The sequence below is a fragment of the Anolis sagrei genome, chromosome 3 (genome assembly GCF_037176765.1).
Source record: "Anolis sagrei isolate rAnoSag1 chromosome 3, rAnoSag1.mat, whole genome shotgun sequence".
Lineage (NCBI taxonomy): Eukaryota > Metazoa > Chordata > Lepidosauria > Squamata > Dactyloidae > Anolis > Anolis sagrei.
The window spans coordinates 30,752,676-30,773,467 of record NC_090023.1 but is presented as its reverse complement, the minus strand read 5'-3'; the positions used below and the strand labels follow the sequence as shown (position 1 = coordinate 30,773,467).

At 42.0% G+C, this 20,792-nt stretch overlaps 1 protein-coding gene across 1 annotated transcript; it reads right to left on the bottom strand.

Moving 5' to 3' along the window:
- Window positions 1-1,285: 1,285 nt before the first annotated feature.
- On the bottom strand, window positions 1,286-7,099 carry GPR12 (G protein-coupled receptor 12). Its single transcript, XM_060770902.2, has 2 exons — window positions 6,849-7,099; window positions 1,286-6,065 (listed from the first exon to the last, which is right to left on the bottom strand). Exon 2 carries the CDS (start codon window positions 6,048-6,050, stop codon window positions 5,043-5,045), a length of 1,008 nt encoding a protein of 335 aa, XP_060626885.2. The 5' UTR covers window positions 6,051-6,065; window positions 6,849-7,099; the 3' UTR covers window positions 1,286-5,042.
- Between the last annotated feature and the right edge of the window lie 13,693 nt (window positions 7,100-20,792).

Here is a 20,792-nt window from a genome sequence, read left to right as displayed (position 1 = left end):
AAGGCAGCTGAAAATGCACTCTGGCTTCTTTTGTCCTTAATCTGGTTTTGAAGATCTATTGAAATTTGATATAGTCCACATGTTTTGCCACTATCACAACATAAAAACCTCTCTTCTTTCAGCATTTTGTGTTTAGCCTACATAGATTCAGCATCTGCAATGGTGTTGCATTTTTTACGTTACCATCTTTCACCAAAATCATCACCTTTTCGTTTTTGCAGGTTTTATTGACTCAGTAATGTTTTTCTCTTTGAGTGATTTTAAGGGGTACAGACAGCTTTTTCCTGAGATAGGTTTTGTACTTGGAATTTCTGCACAACAGCCAGAAAAACAGCGGATATCCTTTCTCTTGCATGGGGATACAACCTTGGGACAATATATATCTTGCAGAATATCTGTCTGCTTTGCTGCTGTTAAAGGCACAGTCAAACCAGGAAAAGAGAGAGCAAGAGAGAGAGGAAAAGAGAGATTGGATATGGCAACAGTACTGGTTCCAAATAAATGCTCCTGTGCTATGATGGGATCCTTTCAGCTCTTCAGATATTGTAAGACTGTAAATTCAAGCATTTCACACCACTGGAACTGTCCTTCAATATCTGGGAATCTGAAGTATTCTCATTTCTGGGTTGCTGTGAGTTTTTCAGGCTGTATGGCCACATTCCAGAAGCATTCTCTCCTGATGTTTCACCCACATTTATGGCAGGCATCCTCAGAGGTGGTGAGGTCTGCTAGAAACATGGCAAGTGAGGTTTATATATCTGTGGAAAGTCCAGGGTGGGAGAAAGAATTCTAGTCTGCTTGAGGCAAATGTGGGAAAGCTTTTGTGTGTGAGAGAGAGGAATGATTGAGAAACTGCAAGTCATTTCTTGTGTGATAGAAGTGGCCTTCTGCAAGGAAATTGCCCAGGAGATGCCTGGATGTTTTGATGCTTTACCATCCTTGTGGGAAGCGTATCTCATGTCCCCACATGGAGTGCTGGAGCTGACAGAGGAAGCTCATCCGTGCTCTCCCCAGATTTGAACCTCCAACCTGTTGGTCTTCAGTCCTGTCAGCACCACCTAACACCTCCCAACAAAGGATTCCCCCATGCAAGAACCAGCCAGTCTTTGAATCTGCAAGGCCATTCAATGCTAATCAGGGTGACAAATTGCAAAATTCACACTTGTCTCAAGCAGACCAGAGTTCTGTCTCCCACCCTGGTCATCATTCCACAGATATATAAACCTCACTTGTCTAGTTTCCATCAGACCTCACAACCTCTGAGGATGCCCACCATAGATGTGGTTGAAACATCAGGAGAGAATGCTTCTGGGACATGGTCATACAGCCTGGAAAACTCACAGCAACCCAGTGATTCTGGCCATGAAAGCCTTCGACAACACATTGATTCTCATTTCTGCTGCTATGGTTTTCTGTTTGCCACAATTCCAGATGTGTGTCCTTTTGGATCCACAGTTTTGCAAACAGGGCACAGAAGGCTGATGTAGTGACAGCTACGACTGATGTTGATCCCATCATTGCCTTCATTGGCTCAGATAACATTTTATTTCATTAAAAACAAATCCATTTTCCATCAGAGGGTTCACACAAGAATGTCCTGTAAATGTTTTTTTACAGAATACCTTTTTATAAATAAAAACAATGACATTTTTCCAGGATATGAATTCAAAAACACTATCAGTTACCAAAATCAACTGTGATGTGTGACGATGACATCCATCTTTAACAAAAGAAGCAATGGAACGATGGGCATACACACTTTTGTGCTTTGAAACAGTGGAGGAATTACTAGAAAAGTATAAAACATGTTCTATGTGCATTTCCCAATGCAGAATTACAATCTCATGTGCACCAAACTTGAAAATGTCAGACTTCAAAACTGAAGGTCAGAGCAAAACAAAGAGAAGGTCCTGTAAAGCACACAAATGTCCATGACATTATCTTACTGCACGGATCTATGTTGACACTAGTGATAAATGTTAAATTGACCAAGCTTATTTTGTGAAAATAATTCTTGCAGTCTTGAACACTCTGCACACTTGCCCTTACATATTGGAGCGTCACAGGGCAGCATGAGTTGCGGCTTTGGCAAACTACACAACCAGAAGGAATTGTTAGTCACCAAGTGCGTGGGGAAAGTGGCTAATGCAAGACTGCCTGAAAAAAACTCTTTGGAAAACTGAGTGTCTTCAGATTTATTACTGCGGAATGATCTTGTTTATTGCCAAATTACTCATTCGTAGGATGTAGAATTGTAAACACAAAGTACACAGTATTAGCGGAACTGTTAAAAGATTCCTGTGGGGTTTTCAGTTTGGCTTACATTAACAGAAACCTCATTCTAGCTCTTGCTGATTCTTTTCATGAAGGCTGAAAGAGAAACCACTTTTGGCAAAGGTAGAAAAAAACCATGCAGCACAATTGGTCTTACCTATGGGGGAGAGGGACTCATTTCTTTTATTCCAAGAATTTTTGGGGAAACTTTATTTCCCATAACTAAACCAGAAATTGATGATTTGGGGCCCTTCAGATTTCCTTGGACTCCAGCTCTCAGCAGCTCGAGCCAGTGTGACTAAAGTTCGGGAATGATGGGAAATGGAAACCAGCACCTGAAAGGTGAAAGGTTGCTCTTTCCAAAATAGTAGAGCAGTGTTTCTCAACCTTCCTAATGCCACGACCCCTTAATGCAGTTCCTCATGTTTTAGTGACCTCATGTTGTGGTGACCCCCAACCATAAAATTATTTTTGTTGCTACTTCATAACTGTCATTTTGCTATTGTTGTGAATTGTAATGTAAATATCTGATATGCAGGATGTATTTTCATTCACTGGACCAAATTTGGCACAAATACCCAAAATACCCAAATTTGAATACTGGTGGGGTTGGGAGGGATTGATTTTGTCATTTGGGAGTTGTAGTTGCTGGGATTGATAGCTCACCTACAATCAAAGAGCATTCTGAACTGCACCAATGATGGAATTGAACCAAACTTGGCACACAGAACTCCCATGACCAACAGAAAATGCTGGAAGTGTTTGGTGGACATTGACCTTGAGTTTTGGAATTGTAGTTCACCTACATCCAGAGAGAACTGTGGACTGAAACCATGATGGATCTGGTCCAAACTTGGCACAAATATCCAGTTTGCCCAAATATGAACACTGGTGGAGTTTGGGGAAAATAGACCTTGACATTTGGAAGTTGTAGTTGCTGGGATTTATAGTTCACCTACAATCAAAGAGCATTCTGAACCCCACCAACCCCACTTGGCCCAATTCAATATAGAATTGGGCCAAACTTCCCACACAGAAGCCCATGACCAACAGAAAATACTGTGTTTTCTGATGGGTTTTGGTGACCTCTCTGACACTCCCTCGCAACCCCCCCAGAGGTCCTGACCCCCAGGTTGAGAAACACTGAAGTAGAGTCTCGCTTATTCAACATAAACAGGCTGGCAGAACGTTGGTTAACCAAAAATGTTGGATAAAAAGGAGGGATTAATGAAAAACCTATTAAACGTCAAATTATATTATGATTTTACAAATTAAGCACCAAAACATCATGTTTTACAACAAATTGACAGAAAAAGCAGTTCAATACATTTTAAAGTTATGTTGTAATTACTATATTTATGAATTTAGCACCAAAACAGACAAGGGTTCTTTTTTTCTCCCACCCTGGACAGGAGGCAGACTGTGTTGGATAATACAGAACATTGGGTGAACGAAGGTTAGATAAGCGAGACTCTACTGTATAAATAAGGATTGCTTCTGATGTTACATCTTTAAACAAATGTCTCTGAATGATCTCCCTCATGATATAAGAAACCCAAGCCTGAGAATCTTATGCAGCTATGGATCAATGTTTTCTCCTGATTTTGAATGAACATCTGGATAGCAAATCTATTCTCACTGACACTAAACTGTAAGGACGATGTTGTGCATTCTCACAAAACCTGTAGTCTGGATGGGAGCCTAGATGCTATTTCTGATATCGCCTGTTGAATTGTACAGAAGACCATATTGTAATTAAAGCCACACATCTTCTGACTTAGACAGCATGTGTCTAAGATACACACTGCAATAACACATCGGAAACCGTCTCTGCCTTCATAGAATGAATACAGAATTCATTCACTTTGGAAATAGTAGCATTTCCAATGCTACTATTTTCCAAGGTCAATGCCAATGTTTCTAATACGGTTATGGATTAGCTCTTGATCTGGAGTTCGACAGGCATTCATCCTATGGCTTAACCCCTATTGATTAGAGCAGACCCACTGAATCAATTGGATTTAATTGCATGTTGACTCACCATTCGAGAACTCATTCAGCAGGTCTACTCTAGTGGGGATAAACCAACAGGATTCCAGCATATGTCTTTTCAAGTTGCTCATATGGAAATGGATCTTCATTTGATGAGACAGAAAAATCGCATCTCCACATACATAGGAGCCAGTATGGTGTTATCTGCAGAATTCTGGACTGGGATATGTGGAATCCCATTGTGGGTCCCAGTCCGCACTGAGCTATAAAACTCACTGGGTGACCCTGGGCCATTCCCTGACTCATTCTCTCAGCCTGACCAACCTCACAGGCTTGGAAGGAGGAGGACAGCAGTGTCCATTCCCTTGAGCCCACTGGAAGAGAGAGAAGATGCAAATGCAACAATCAGTAAGCAAATAAATATGCAAATATAAATAAATAAATAAATAAATAAATAAATAAATATCTCCTTTAAAGACTTGGCACAATGCCTGGAGAAACTATAGGAGGAAATGAGAGTAGTTGCATAAGCCAAAAAAGAAAAAAGAAAAGAACTGAATCCAAGCAACACTTAACAGTTGGCATAAAATCATTTTCCTTCCAGGGATGTTCCTGAAACTACAACAGCATGGTTCATTTTGGTCAATGAGAATCTACTTTCTGAAAAGGTCAAGACCTCCTGTGGCTTCAATGCAAACCTGTTATGTACAACGTAATGAAAGCAACACAACCACACAACACCAGTGCTAAAGAGACAACTCTATCCTCCCTCTGAATCAAACATCACTGGGCGATCTCGCTCTTGCAGACAGGTTCGAAGGGATGCAGCCGCAGCAGATGAGCCAAAGTGCCTTCTGTATTTCTTGATTTCGGAAAGCATATATTACAGGGTTAATAATAGAATTGTACGTGGCTGGAAGGAGGGTAGCATAGGTATATATAGAAGGGTAGGTGTAGTCGGCTATTAAGGAATACAGTGTGAAAGGCATCCAGCAAGCAGCAAAGGTTCCCAGGATAATGGCTAAAGTTGACACTCCTTTCCGAGTCGTCACATAGTGGGAAGTGGCCAGGAAGTGGTGCTGCAAAGCAATCTGATGGGCATGTCGCATCACAATTTTGCAGATCTGAATGTACAGCTGCAGCATGAGAGCAAACATGAGCAAGAAAGAGACAGAGAGGACCGCCGCGTTGTTTTTGGTCAGCGGCCGGATCACGCTGCAGGTGGACTCGTCTTGGAGGCAATTCCAGCCCATAATAGGCAGCAGCCCAATGCAGATGGAAGCTCCCCAGAGCAAAATGAGCATGACATAGGTGAAAGTGACAGTCCTCTCCGAATTGTAAGTCAGAGCATAATAGAGGGAGAGGTACCGGTCGACAGTGATAGCCAGCAAACTGCAGACCGAAGCTGAGAAAGAGGCAACAATCAGCCCAACCGTGACCAGCTTGGTAGACTCTGACTGGAGAAGATAGGCAAAAATGAAATTGAAGATCAATCCAATGCCGGCTAAGAGGTCTGCTAAAGCCAGGCTGCCGATTAGGAGGAACATTGGGGCACGAAGGCTGGGGTTGTGGAAGATAATCAGGACCACCACCGCATTCTCACAGGAGATCAAGGTTCCCGAAGTACACAAGACAATATCCCAGGGGTTGACTATAAAGTCCGGCTCTGGGTCATTGACGGGGATTAGGGAGGTGACCGAGGCAGCCGAAACATTTTCCGTCCAACCAACATCTAAGCGATCCTGAGGCAGCCACGTTACATTAACCGTCGGCTCTTCGGTCATATTTAAAGCGGTCCTCTTCAACGAAAAGATGAAATAATGCATTTATTCATTCATTCCTTTGTCATGTTAACATTCTGTCGAGAAGCATGCAATCTCTATACCTTAAAGGTCAAAACGGGGTGCCGGGCTGGCACAGGTTACATAAACATGACTGCACAAAAATGATGAGAGGGGAGGCAGAATTTAAGGAATGGAATGAAGGAACGAGGAAGGGGAAAATGGGCAAAATATCATTGTTTTTTTGCCTTCATAGCAAAGGCCCCAAAGGCAAGGGCTGGAGCAGAGAGGGTGTTGTCCTCCTGAAGAAAATGCTTACTATTGGAGAGAAGGGATTCCAAAGCACCCCAAACACCCCAAGTTTCAAGGGGGGAACATTGGCTGCCTCCATAGTTCTCAAGGTAGTTCCTTAAGGAATAACCCCATCCATTCAAGCATAAGAGAATATTATTATTATGATCATCACCATCATCATCAATGTTTCTGTTGACCTCGATGAACCTAGGCGGAGAAGGGGAAATAAGGTCCCCTGAACTGCCACCAGCATCCCTGCTCTGGGGCCCTTTGGGGGACCCTTCTGGAGGAGCCCACCTCCAGCTTGGAGGGAGAGGCAGGTGACCCGAGCGAGGGGGGCACGAATGTCATGCAGGCGGATGGCGGGAGGATGGCTTGGCGGCATGCCCTCCCTTCCCCGGCAGACGCATGGATCATGGAAGGGATGGATGGAGAGAGAGAGAGACAGAGAGGCACACACACAAGAGACAGAGAAACGGCCACAGAACAGCCCGGGCTGTTGGTCACCTTGGCTTCCCCTCTGGTGGAAGAGGAGGAGGAGGAAGAGGAAGAGGTGGCTCCCGGCTTCCTGCCTAGGCACCCAGGAGCGTGGATCCTAGGAATCCTGCTGCCGCCGGCGCCTGCATCCTCCTCCAAAGGAAGCGGCCGCCCAGGTGCAAAGATGCAGGCGCCTGGTGCATCTGGCGGGCGCGCCCCCGGCTCCCTCCCTGCGCGCTCACGACACACACAGAGAGATGGCAGGAAGGGAAGGGAAGGAAGGGAAGGAGGCGTCGGTGGGAAAGGTAGGGCTGGCGGGAGCGCGCAAGGGCGGGGGAAAGCCAAGGGCTGGCGGGAGCGCGCAAGAGAGACAGGAGCGCACCTGCTGCGCGCCCCCGCGGATGCCTTTCCCTCCGAGGAAAGAGTGGGCTTCTGCCTCCTTCCCCAGGCCCTGACTCACACCTCAGGGCGTCACCTTGAAGGGCTCACCCTCCACCTCTTGTGTGTGTGTGTAATTGATATATTATTGATTTATTATGAACAGTGACAAATGCAAGATACTCCACTTGGGCAGAAAAAATGAAATGCAAAGATACAGAATGGGGGACAACGCCTGGCTCCAGAGCAGTACCTGTGAAAAAGATCTTGGGGTCCTCGTGGGAACAAGTTAAACATGAGCCAACAATGTGATGCAGCGGCAAAAAAAGCCAAGATGACATTGGTGACGACATGTTTTAATAGTTTTTATATCTGTTTTTATATTGTTATGTTGACTGTTTTTAATCGCACTTTTATTAATACATGGTATCAAATCGTGCCAATCTGTAACCCGCCTTGAGTCGCCGTATGGTTGAGAAAGGCGGGCTATAAATGTTGTAAATAAATCAGAGAATCAGAGAGTTGGAAGAGACTTCATGGGCCATCCAGTCCAACACTCTGCCAAGAAGCAGAAAATTGCATTCAAAGCACCCCCAACAGGTGGCCAGCCAGCCTCTGTTTAAAAGCTTCCAAAGGAGGAGCCTCTACCCAGGCCTGTAGCCAGGATTTTGTTTCCGGGGGGGGGGGGGGGGGGGGCTGAGTCTGAGTGAAAGAGGGTCTACCCTAGCAAATCTTTTGCATCTTTACCCCAATACCCCCATGCATATGGGATGTATTGAGCATGGTGATCAGATCATGATATGAATAAACATAACAGTTTAAATAAGGCACCAGTAAAGCCTTCTCGCGGACCACAATCAGAATTTGGGGGGGGGGCTGAAGCCCCCCAAGCCCCTCCCCCCCCCCCCCGGCTACATGCCTGCCTCTACCACACTCCAGGGTTCTCACAGTTCTTCCTAATGTTCAGATGGAATCTCCTTTCTTGTAGTTTGAAGCCATTGTCCCACATCCTAGTCTCCAGCACAGCAGAAAACAAGTTTGCTCCCTCCTCCCTATGTGTTCCTCTCACATATTTATACATGGCTATCATGTCTCCTCTCAGCCTTCTCTTCTGCAGGCTAAACATGCCCAGCTCTTTAAGCCGCTCCTCATAGGACTTGTTCTCCAGATCCTTGATCATTTTAGTCGCCCTCCTCTGGACACATTCCAGCTTGTCAACATCTCCCTTCAATTGTGGTGCCCAGAACTGGACACAATATTCCGGGTGTGGTCTGACCAAGGCAGAATAGAGGGGTAGCATGATTTCCCTGGATCTAGACACTATACTCCTATTGATGCAGGCTAAAATCCCATTGGCTTTTTTTGCTGACGCATGGCATTATTGGCTCATGTTTAACTTGTTCCCCACAAGGACTCCAAGATCTTTTTCACACATACTGCTCTTGAGCCAGGCATGCCCTGTTCTGTATCTTTGCATTTCATTTTTTTCCTGCCTAAATGGAGTATCTTGCATTCGTCACTGTTGAACTTCATTTTGTTAGTTTTGGCCAAGCATCTCTCCACTCTGTTAAGATCATTTTGAATTCTGCTCCTGTCTTCTGGAGTGTTGGCTATCCCTCCCAATTTGGTTCTGTCCGCAAACTTGATGATCATGCCTTCTAACCCTTCATCTAAGTCATTCAGAACAAAATTCAGAACAAAATTTGCAAAGCAAACCATGACTTTACCGTGTTATGTAATGGGCATATTTTTACTACAGCACTGCATATAATAAGACTTGAGCATCCACAAATTTGGGTATTTATGGGGGCTCCTGGAACCAAATCCCTGCAAATACCCCCCTTCCAATTCAAAGCACACCTGTGCTTTGTCTGCTTCAGCATTTACTTTCAAATGGTAACCCAGAGGCAAGAATCTATAATTGCATTTCATTGGAAAGATTGGTTCAGAGAGGGTTTGACCTTGCCCTCCTGCCCCTCTATGAGGAGGAGATTCTGCAACTTTGCCCAAGGTCACTCAATGGGTTTCATGGTTTAATGAGGATTTGAATTCGGGCCTCCCAAAGTCCTAGTCCATTACACTACAACACTGGTGAAGGCTCTCATACAAAGACATAAAGGAATCCTATAGTGTCTTTGAAACTAAGAAAGCAAAATTCCTAGCATAAACTTTCATTGCATCAGATGAAGCGGATGGAGCCCCCAAAAAACTATGCTGGGAATTTATTCTTAGTTAATCTGCAAAATTAGTCCCCCGTAAAGTATTCCCAATATCAGAATCAGACTCTTTGAGCTTTTCCAGTTGCATAGTATCTCCTTTCACCATAACTCCACATTTGGGCAATTTTCCAGTTTTTTTATGATTTCCCCCCATTCTGAAAGATTGGAATGTCTGAAAGGGTCATCTGAGCGCATGCAGAGTGTCTCCCATTTTGCTCTCCTTTGTTGTTGTTGTTTCTATAATATTTATTTAAATCCCACTTTTCTCTCCTAAAGGAGACTCAAAGTGGCTGTTATGGTTGTTGTTGACTAGCCATAAGCATCACACACTGGTTCTTTTACTCACTCTTTGCCTGACATTAGAAAGAAAGTTTGTTTTCTGGCCAGAGAATTTGGCAAATCTGCAAAGATGATCCAGATACATCCCAAGTTGGGAAGTAATTAGTTTCTTCACCCAGCCTCTGTGTTTCTAGGACATTTACCCTCCACCATCTCCACAAATCAGGACAGCATCACTAAGATAATAGTCAAATGAACTGTTTAGGTTGCTTATAAAACAGCCTACATTACCATTATTCTTACAGTTCCTTAAAGAAACTTTATAAAAAGTTACATGATTAACTTGTCTAATCTGGCGGGGACGAGGAGCAGGGCCTTCTCAGTGGCGGCCCCCCACCTGTGGAACTCACTCCCCGGGGAGATCAGATCGACGACTTCCCTTCTAGCGTTTAGGAAAAAACTAAAGACCTGGATGTGGGACCAAGCTTTTGGCCATGCTGACAACTGATTAAAGGACCTATCGATAGACAAGGACAATGGAATGGAATGGATATATGGACTCTGATATATGGACTCTGACATGAGATAGTTTTTATGATTTTAATAGGTATTGATGTTTCATTTTAATTGTTGAACTGTTATATTTTGTATTGTTTGTTGTGTGATTTGGGCATCTAATTGTGCCTCCTTTGTAAGCCGCCCTGAGTCCCCCCCGGGGTGAGAAGGGCGGGGTATAAGTAGATGAAATAAATAAATAAATAAATAAAATAATCTAAGGGAGTCTTGGAATAAGTCAAGTCTGAACTCCAGCCAGAAGCAGATATTTATTTATTTTGTGTCAAAAGCATTGCATTAATAAATTAGTATAGAACTGATAAAATAGAGGGCACACAATTGGCTAAATAATCTGAGACCAAAAACAGGCAACAGCAACCACATTGTCTGGAGCTTTAAACAGTTCTTCCTCCATGCATGAGGCAGGGCATTGTGAGCAAGCATACAGATGCTGAGTTGTTTGTTCTGCTCCACAGTCGCACAAGGTGGAGGATTCTTCTAGGCAGTACCATTTAGGCAGGTTATCTTTTGATCTCTGTTCAGGGATTTCCAAATTGCCCATTCTTGGTTTGCCCATGAGATGACTAAATTGAAGCCGTCATACTTTGGTCAAAACACGAGAAGACATGACGCACACAAACAGAGGATAATACTTGGAAAGATGAATGGCAGTAGGAAAAGAAGAAGACTAGATTCCAGATGGATAGATTAAGTCAAGCAAGCCATGGCCCTAAACCTGCAAGTTCTGTGCAGGGCTGTTGGTAAGAGGGTAACTTGGAGGTCTCTCATTCATGGGGTGACCATAAGTCGAAGTTGGCTTCTAGGCAGTTAACAGCAACAAAAGGTGAGTACAGCTTTGAGGCCACAAGTTCTTTTGTGTGCCTCTTCTTTGTATCTGCTTCATTGTGTTACTGCTGGAAATCTGGGCCAGTATAATAAAGATGCTTTGAGGACATAATGGCATACTGCAAACTTAAAATTGGTTTAATACTCATTACTTCTCTCTGGGGAACCATCAGAGCTATAGCTGTATGATTGCCGCTTTGGAACAACTGATCACTTGCAGCCTTAACATCCTACAACAGTGCCTAGACTGCTTTTGCAGAAATGTGGTCCTTCTCTTCAGCATCTATTATTATTATTATTATTATTATTAATAATAATAATAATAATAATAATAATAACACTTTATTTATCTTCCGCCCTTCTCACCCCAAAAGGAATTCGTGGCAGATCACAATACACATACACAGCAAACATTCAATGCTGCTTTGTATAGACAATACACAGACAGACAGGACAGAAGGAGGTGCCGTGGAAGGTTGGGCTCAAGTCCAGGGGGTGCTGTTGCTCTATCCTCTATGATGAAGAGCCGTCAGGACTTCCTCCTTCCTTTTGGTCACACTGCATTTTTCTTTCTGATCTTCTTTCTTTATGTAAAACACCTCCCCTGCTTTTAACAGTACCTAATTTCTCTAATCACAGCTAAAGCTGTTTTCGAATTGCTTAGGTAATCTAAGCAATGACCTAGGCTGACAGTTGGCAGCTCACACCAACCCAGGGCTTCGAACTTGCAACCTTTTGGTTGATAGATCTTATAATTGCTGATGATTTACCAGCTGTGCTAAACCTCTGGCACAAATTAGGAAATGAAGAAATTCCCACAATGTATTTATTTCTATTTATTTATTTTGAACATTTTTACCCCATCCTTCTCAACCCATAGGGGAACTCAGGGTGGCTTCCAATTAGCAATAATTCAATGCTGCATCATAAAATACAAAACAGCAAATATAACAATTAAAAACATGAACATTAATAAATAAAGATTAAACAGTATTCTTACGATTTATTCAGCTATTGCCAGTCTGGTGGCTATTTATCTAGCCATATTCTAATTATTACTCCGCTTAACTTATCCAAATCCACTTCCAAGCCATAGTCAAATATTATCAATTGTCCTTTAACCTAATTGCCCGAAGGCCTGGTCCCACAGCCACGTTACTAGCCATAACATTTCTATGGGGTAAGAAGTTGGGTTTTGGGGTTTTTTTTGGCAGAAATTCACACAAAATCTATAGGCAAGATAACTGATAGTGTGATTCATATGTCCGGCTGTAATTCTCATAACTCCTTTATCTGGAAGCATCCTTACCTGAACAGGTTTCATGCAATAGCCCAGAAGTCTTCCACAGTTCTCCATTGTGTTTTTTGCAAACTGCAATGATCTTTCCTTGGAATACAAACTGATTTATTTGGTGATGCCCATTATTTAGAAGTAGAATCCTGCCACATCTCAACTTTCTGGGTGCGTCTACACTAGAGAATTAATGCAGTTTGACACCACTATAACTGTAATGACTCAATGCTATGGAATTCTGGGATTTTTAGATTGGTGAGGCACCAGCACTCTTTGGTATAGAAGGCTAAAGACCTTGTGAAACTACCACTTCCAGGATTCCAAAGTATCGAGCCGTGATAGGCAAAGTGATGTCAAATAGCATTAATTCTACAGTGTAGATGTACCTTCTGTGCCCCAGATTTTCTGTTCTTTCAGTTTGTCTCCTGGGGCTAAAGCCTGAATTTTGTAAACACAGCCTTCAGCTGGATAAAGTGGACATTCCTATACACAAGTTATGGGCTTGTTTTCACATCTATTACTAGTCATGATTCTTTTGTTTAAGTCATTAATTATATGTGTTGGTGAAGGCTTTCATGGCCAGAATCACTGGGTTGCTGTGAGTTTACTGGCTGTATGGCCATTGGCCATGTTCCAGAAGCATTCTCTCCTGACATTCCATCCACATCTATGGCAGGTATCCTCAGAGGTTTTTACCTCACAACCTCTGAGGATGCCTGCCATAGATGTGGGTGAAACGTCAGGAGAGAATGCTTCTGGAACATGGCCATACAGCCAGTAAACACATTTACTATATATCCTGCCCTTTTCAACCTCAAAGGGGGAGGGGGGCGGGAATCAGAACGGCCTTACAATTGGCAGCAATTCAAGAAAACAGATGTGTACATTAAAACAAATTAAAACCAATAAAACATTAACCACAATTTTAAAATCATGTAATCTGAAGGCATAGTCAAAGGCCATTCTGGTCGTTATTGCACATAAGTCCACTTTACTTATTGCACAGCACTGCTGACCAAAAGCTTGGTTCCAGAGCAATGTTTTCATCTGCTTTATCTGAAGGTGAGGAGGGAGGGGGCTAACCTGATTTCGCTGGAGAGGGAGTTCCATAGTGGAGGGGCCACCACTAAGAAGGTCCTGATTCTCAGCCCCACACACCACACCTGCAAAGGAGGTGGGACCAAGAGCAGGTCTTCCCCAGATGATCGTAATCTCTGAGATTATTCATAGAAGGAGATACATTCAGACAGATAAGCTGGGCCAGAACCATTTGTTACACAAAGTAATCAAATAAATTAAGCACTTTAACAGATTGTTAAAATAAGCATGTGGATACTTTGAAACTATATGTCGGACTTTAGCACAGCAGGTTGATCACCAAGCTGGAATAAATCTTGCCAACCGGAAGGTTGACAGTTCGAAGCATGGGTTAGGGTGAGCGCCTGACCTGTAGTCCAGCTTCTGCCAACCCAGCAGTTCAAAAACAAATGTGAGTAGATAAATAGGAACTGCATTAAGCAGGAAGATATTTCAGGCATTTTGATCAGGAAAAAAGAGAACATTTATGAATAAAGTAAGCTCTTTGGAGAGGAGATGGAGCAACAGCACCCTCCCCCCCAGTGGCGAGAACCGAACACAACCTCCAAAGATGCCGAAAGATGGGAAAAGCCTATATACCTCTATCTGTTGTCTGTTTTGTCATTGTATAAAATCAGCACTGAATGCTTGCCACATATGTGTTCTGTGATCCACCCTGAGTCCCCTTTGGAGTGAGAAGCGCAGAATATAAATACTGTAAATAAATACATAAATAAATACATAAATAAATTATATTATATTTTGTATTGTTTCAGTATTTGGGCAGAGGCCACGAGGGGGTGCTAGAGAGAGAGGATAGTACATTTTATGGGGGGGGGGGTGGAGGGTGGGTTGAAGGAGTAAAATTATTTCCCCACTTTCCTGTTATCCCCCCCACCCATGTCCCCTCGTGGAAATAACCCTAGTTTATGATATGGGAAGTGGGGATGGGGAATAACTAGCAAAAACGGGGGAAATGGTTTTCCTCCTTCAACTCCCTCCCTGTAAAATGGACTATCCTTCTGCCTCTAGCGCCCTCTCATGGGCTCCGCCTGGATAATGAAACAGTACCATTTTTTAAAAATAACTTAACTTTGCTGATAATCCTGGATCATAGTTTACTGAAGGATAAATATCCTGTTCTTAAACCATATGTCTCCAGGAGTAATCTGGGATAGACAGTCTTTCCATAGATCAGTTTTCAGAAACTTTTAACCAACGTTCTTTGCTGGAGTAGAGGAACAAAGGATGCAGAGCAATAAATATCTCACTGCAACAAAATAATCATGTATTTTGAGCTCCGGAGAAGCATTGTTCTGTTGACCAAATGCAATTTGAAACTAGAGATGTCATGGATTAAATACTAGGGACAAAAATGAAATTTTCGGTGCAAGGATTTTGGGATGGGAAGATAGACATGGTTAATTACTGAGATGTGATCGAGAGCCTTTGTTTCACGTACAGTCAAACAAAAGCCACCATTATTTGCCAGAGCTTAGAAAAGTCACATATTGTATTCCAGTTCCCAGTGTATTCCCACAATTGCTAAGCACACTTGTTTGAGTATTCTAGAAATTAAAGCCATAATATTGCAAGCTCTAGATGTAGCAGTACCAAGTGTACCATTTTAAAAACATTGCCGCAACTGGAATCTCTTTGCTATAAATCCTGTTTGTTCCCAGACGTTGTAGAAGCAGTTGTTTATCCTAGGACTCCAGTTAGCTTTCCATGGGCCTGTATATCTCATAGCAACTTCCCAATGAAGTTCTTTGATGGTTTTGAAATTGTTCGTTTATTGCTTCTGGTGAACGGGAATGAGACCCCAGAGTGAGGGCTTGGCAAGAATTTATCAGATTTCATAGCAGTGTATTCTCTGGTTTTTGTTTTTTTTATTGCAGTGGTTGCATCCATTGGTTTCCTGTGATGTTGCATATCACTTGTTTGGCTGGTAGAAAATGGCCCATTGGGGAAAGCGAGGCAGCTACAAAAAGCATGCCTGGGGATTTTCAAGGCAGTAAATTGATTCAATTCTGTGGCATAAACTAAACTATTGAGTTTCCCCATCTCAGTGGAACAAAAGCAACCCAAAATGGTCCTCATCATGAGAACTCTTATAGGGAGCACCGTTCTGAATTAAGTTGCAACGCATGTACTCCATGAGTATCATGTGAATTTTATGCCTTGGAATACAGCCGTAATATTTTTAATTTGGATCTGCATGCTATTCAGCCAATATTAAGATGTTAGGATGCTTAACAGTACAACAGTATTCAGCAGCAACAGTATTCAGCAGCACTGTGTTCAACAGCATTGATTCAACATACATGCTTCAGATTTCAGCTTTATAGTGCAATGTTTTGCTCTTTTTAGCAGAAAGGAAATCCTATAGAACTTAGTGCTACTTCTGAATAAGCACAGATACAATTACTATGTTTATTTGTTCCTATGTTTGTAAGTATAGGATTGTAGTCTCAACAAAATCTTGCATTGCTAATATATTCAGATAGCTTACAGAATCATAGAGTTGGAAGAGACTACATGGGCCCTCTAGTCCAACCCCTTGCCATGCAGGAAAAGCACCATCCAGCCTCTGTTTAAAATCCTTCAAAGAAGAAGCTTCACATTTTGAGGCAGTGAATCCCACTACTGAATAGTTCTTACAGTCAGGTAGCTCTTCTTAATGTTCAGGTGAAATCTACTTTCCTCCAATTTGAAACCATTGCTCTGAGTCCTAGTCTGCGCCTCTTCTTTATGACACCCTTTCACATATTTATACATGGCTAACATGTCTCCTTTCAACTTTCTCTTCTACAAGCTAAACATACCCAATTCTTTAATACACCCCTCATAGGGATTCATAGTCTCCAGACCTTTGATCATTTTAGTCGCCCTCCTCTGGATACCTTTCAGCTTGTCAATATTTCTTTTAAACTGTAGTGCCCACAGGATTCCAAGTGAGGTCTCACCAAAGCAGAATAGAGAGGCATCATGAATTCCCTCAATCTAGACACTATACTCCTTTTGGTGCAGTCCAAAATCTCATTGCCTTTTGTAGTTGCTGCATCACACTGTTGGCTCATGTTCAACTTGTTGTCCATGAAGACTCCAAGATCTTTTTCACATGTACTGTAGTCAAGCCAGGCGCAACCCATGTACTGTAGTCAAGCCAGGCGCAACCCATCTTTGCATTTCTTTTTTTCTGCCAAGTATCTTACATTTCTCCTTGATAAAATTCATTTTGTTAGTTTTGACCCAACTCTCTAATTTGTTAATGTTGTTTTGAATTCTGATCCTGTCCTCTGCAGTATTAGCTATCCCTCCTAGTTTGTTGTCATCTGCAAATATGATAAGCATGCCCTCTAAACCTTCGTCTAAGTCACTAATAAAGATGTTGAACAGTACTGGACCCAGAACCAAATCCTGCGTCACTCCACTAGTCACTTCTTTCCAGGATGAAGAGGAACCATTGGTGAGCACCCTTTGGGTTCGATTGGTTAACCAATTACAAATCCAGTTAACAGTAGTATTGTCTAGCCTACATTTTACTAGTTTGTTTGAAAGAAGGTCATGGGGGACCTTATCAAAGGACTTACTGAAGTCAAGATATGCTACATCCATAGCATTCCTGTTGCACCTCAGCAGGGGTTCACCTTGCTCACAGCACACACCAAGAAACCAAACGTGGTAATAAACAGTTTATTGATTTAAATAAGACCAAAGGCATCTTAAGCAAATAGAAGGGTAAAAAACTAAGAGTTAATAAAGGAAGAAAGTCCCACGGGCAATAGGTAAATCGAAAAAACAATGGTTAAAACATGAACATTAATCCAGGAAACAAGGAGGAACACATGGACATGAATCCAAAGGTAGATCCATAAAACAAAGAGCCAAACTTGAGCATGAATCTTGGGTCTTGAACTAAGGCATGAACTAGGAACAAGACAGGAGTTCCTCACTCCAGTAGTGATGTTGCTTGATCTAAATTCCTAACAGCTCTCTTACTAATTTAAGGACTGCAAAATATGAACACATTCCATTGACCTTGAGAGGCCTGCTTCTGCCTCTCTTTCTCATGGGTTTTCCTACATCTGATTGTCTGCCCCCTCAAAAGCAGCCTGGTATCTCTGTCTAAGCCAGCTGTTTCCTTGGATGAGCTAATGTTATCCTCCCCTCCCTGCCTGCTGAATTTCAAAGCAGTTCCACTTTCACACTTTGTCCCCCTCCGTTCCCTCAGTAGCAGAACCTTTTGACTCTAAAACCCCTCCTGTTTGTTCACTACAGAACCATCAGGCTCTGTACCCCCAAACCACTCATCTTCATCTGGCTGAACCACAACAATTCCCCGCATCTACCAAGCTTGTAAATCTATCCAAAAAAGAGATAAGATTAATCTGGCATGAATTGTTTTGGAGAAATCAATATTGACTTTTTGTGACCACAGCATTCTTTTCTAAATGATTTCAGACTGTCTCCTTAATTATTTGCTCCAGAATCTTTCTTGATATTGATTTCAGGTTGATTGTACTGTAATTGTTTGGGTCTTTTTTTCCTCCTTCTTGAAGATAGGGACAACATTTGCCCTCTTCCAGTCTGTTGGGACTTCACCTGTTCTCCAGGAATTCTCAAAACTTATTGCCAGTGGTTCTGAAATGACTTCTGCTAGTTCCCTCAATACTCTTGGATGTAATTCATTTGGCTGTGGAGACCTAAATTTATTTAGAATAGCCAGATATTCCTGGACTACTTCTTTATCTGTTTTGGGCTGCATTTCCCCTATTACCTCATCTGTGCTGCATTTATCAGGTTGACCACCAATGACCTTTTGGGAGAAGACTGAGGCAAAGAAGGTGTTGAGTAATTCTGCCTTTTCCCTGTCCCTTGTTAGCATTTCACCACCTTCTCCATGCAGAGCCCCTACTGTTTCCTTCTTTTTCCTTTTTCTACTGACATGACCAGAGACAACCTGTACATTAAGATCTTTTAGCTTTCTTCCAAGAGCTTCAAAATCCTTTCAGATCTTTTGAAGACTATGCCTTGTGGTATCATTGCTTCCTACATGAACCAACAGGAATGGGGAGTGGTCAGTGGGCTTGATGAGTCTCATCAGTTGGTCAATTACTCGGTTGATTTTTGCCCCAGGGAAACAGCATATTTCTCGAGACATCCTATCACATTTGCAAATCACTGCTTCTGTTCCTCTTAGGAGGGAGTCCCCTACTACCAACACCTGTCTTTTTTAGTTACTGACAGGGCCACTTGACTGTAAGGTGCTCGATAAGTCTCCTGAGACCTGGCCTTGTTACTCTTGTTCCTGCTACTCTTCATTTTTGACTGGATTCTGTATCCTCCTCCTCAGAGATATCCCCCTTGCATTCATAAAGAACAATCTATTTCCAGGACCCCCCTCACCTCCCCCCCAGAGTGTGCTCAAGTTCTGCATTATCTATGATTTGGGAAAGAGACTCTACTTCATTCTGTAACTCCCGATTTTGTATTTGTAACCTTCTATCAACAGCCTGTAAGCTGAATCAATATTTAATCATACTTAAAGCAGATGCATTGAAATCAATGGGTTTCACTTAAGTTTCATTGATTTCAGTTGGTTCTAATTGAAGAGTGATTAAATATGGTTACTCTTCAATTCCATCCAAATCTTTTAAGGTGCATTGTTGACATTTGAATTTTGTCAAGAGCCAAATGGCTAAAAATGAACATCTGCTTTGAGGATACTACATAGCAAATATGACACACGAGTTTAACTGAATGGCTTGTGACAGTGGAGGTGAAGGGAATATGATAAACTGAAATCAATCTTATATGCAGATGTTTTGTAGCATTTTTTTCCAGAATAGAGCTGAGTCTAAACCGACCTATAAATCACCAGCCTTCCAAATTTAGGTGAAAAATTTGATATAAATAAAGTGTTTGGCTGTGTTAATTAATAATTCACTCACTTTTTCTCTCTACCAAATATTTGCATCTCAAGTTCTTTCTATTGTATATATGAAAACATTTGAGAATCTGAGGAAATAACCAAAATCAGGCAAAATGGATTTCTCACCCATTCCTATTGATGACAGTTGTTTATATACTTTGAGATAATGTCATCTTCATCTGCCATATGAATGGAATAAACCAATTGACCTGCCCTTAAAGGCCTTCCCAGTCCTACCTCAGAGAAACTCTCTGTCTCTCCCTTTATCTCTCTCTTTTATAAAATATTTATGTCCTCAGGATGGTGTGCATTAACATCAGTTCAAACAATTTAAACTTTAAAGCAATGAAAAATAATTTATAGTCTAAAACAGTGGTTCCCAACCTTTTTTTGACCTTTTTGGGGTGCTGATTCAGAGAATTGCATTGGATAGACCACATCAGCTCTAGTTTCTGATACAGAACATATGCCATCCAGTAGTCGCCATCTGCTTGCCCACAGAAATGCATATTTAATAAGCCTTGGCACTATAAGAGGGTTTCACGAGACCAGTTGCTCTCGTTGCAACAATGTAGTAATGGTGAGGCCGTGGACTATATTTTAGTTCTTGTGGACCAATGGTGGTCCATAGGCCACAGGTTGTGAACCACTGGTCTAAAACAGTTGTTGTAGATTTGTGCTTTCATGGTGTTTCCAACCTATTGTGGAGTTTTCTTGGCGAGAGTTATTCAGAGATTTGTCTTTACTTTCCTATAAGATTATGTATGACATGACAAAGGCCAACCAGTGGGTTTCCATGACTGAGAAGGATATTCAAATTCTCATCTCTCTAAGTCCATCATTCAAACCACTATACTACATTGTTGTAGTATAACATGTCATCTTCTCTTTGGGGATCTAGTGAAACTGTAAAAAAATGGGAAAAGATGATATGGGTAGTCCTAAGTAAAACTATAAATAACGTTTTTAAAATTATTATTACTATTATTATTATTTTATGAATATGAAACTAGAACAGGAGTGGGCTACAGGGCAAGATGTTCAACAGCATTAGAAGAGGAAATAATAAAGATTTAGTTAGAAAATGGAGTCATCTATTTGAATATCTATAAAGGAAGACAAAGGTAGGCTTCAAAACAGCCACAATGGGAAATTAATAATACAAAAATGAAGGGAGGTTTTTATGAGATACTAGTTTCACATTGAGTGGTGTCGGAAGTCACGGGTGGTGGTTCACGGGTGAGTTTGATGGGCAGATGTATTTGTCTTATGTGTATCTGATGTATTTCTTTGTTTTCTTTTACATTCTGTATACCACGTTTACACAATAAAATATTATTTACAACAAAAAGGAATGGGCAACAGGGCAGGGGCCAGGGCCACAGCGGAAG

Bases quoted from the DNA above. Each gene is read 5' to 3' on its own strand.
- GPR12 (XM_060770902.2), bottom strand. From the start codon at position 6,050: ATGACCGAAGAGCCGACGGTTAATGTAACGTGGCTGCCTCAGGATCGC.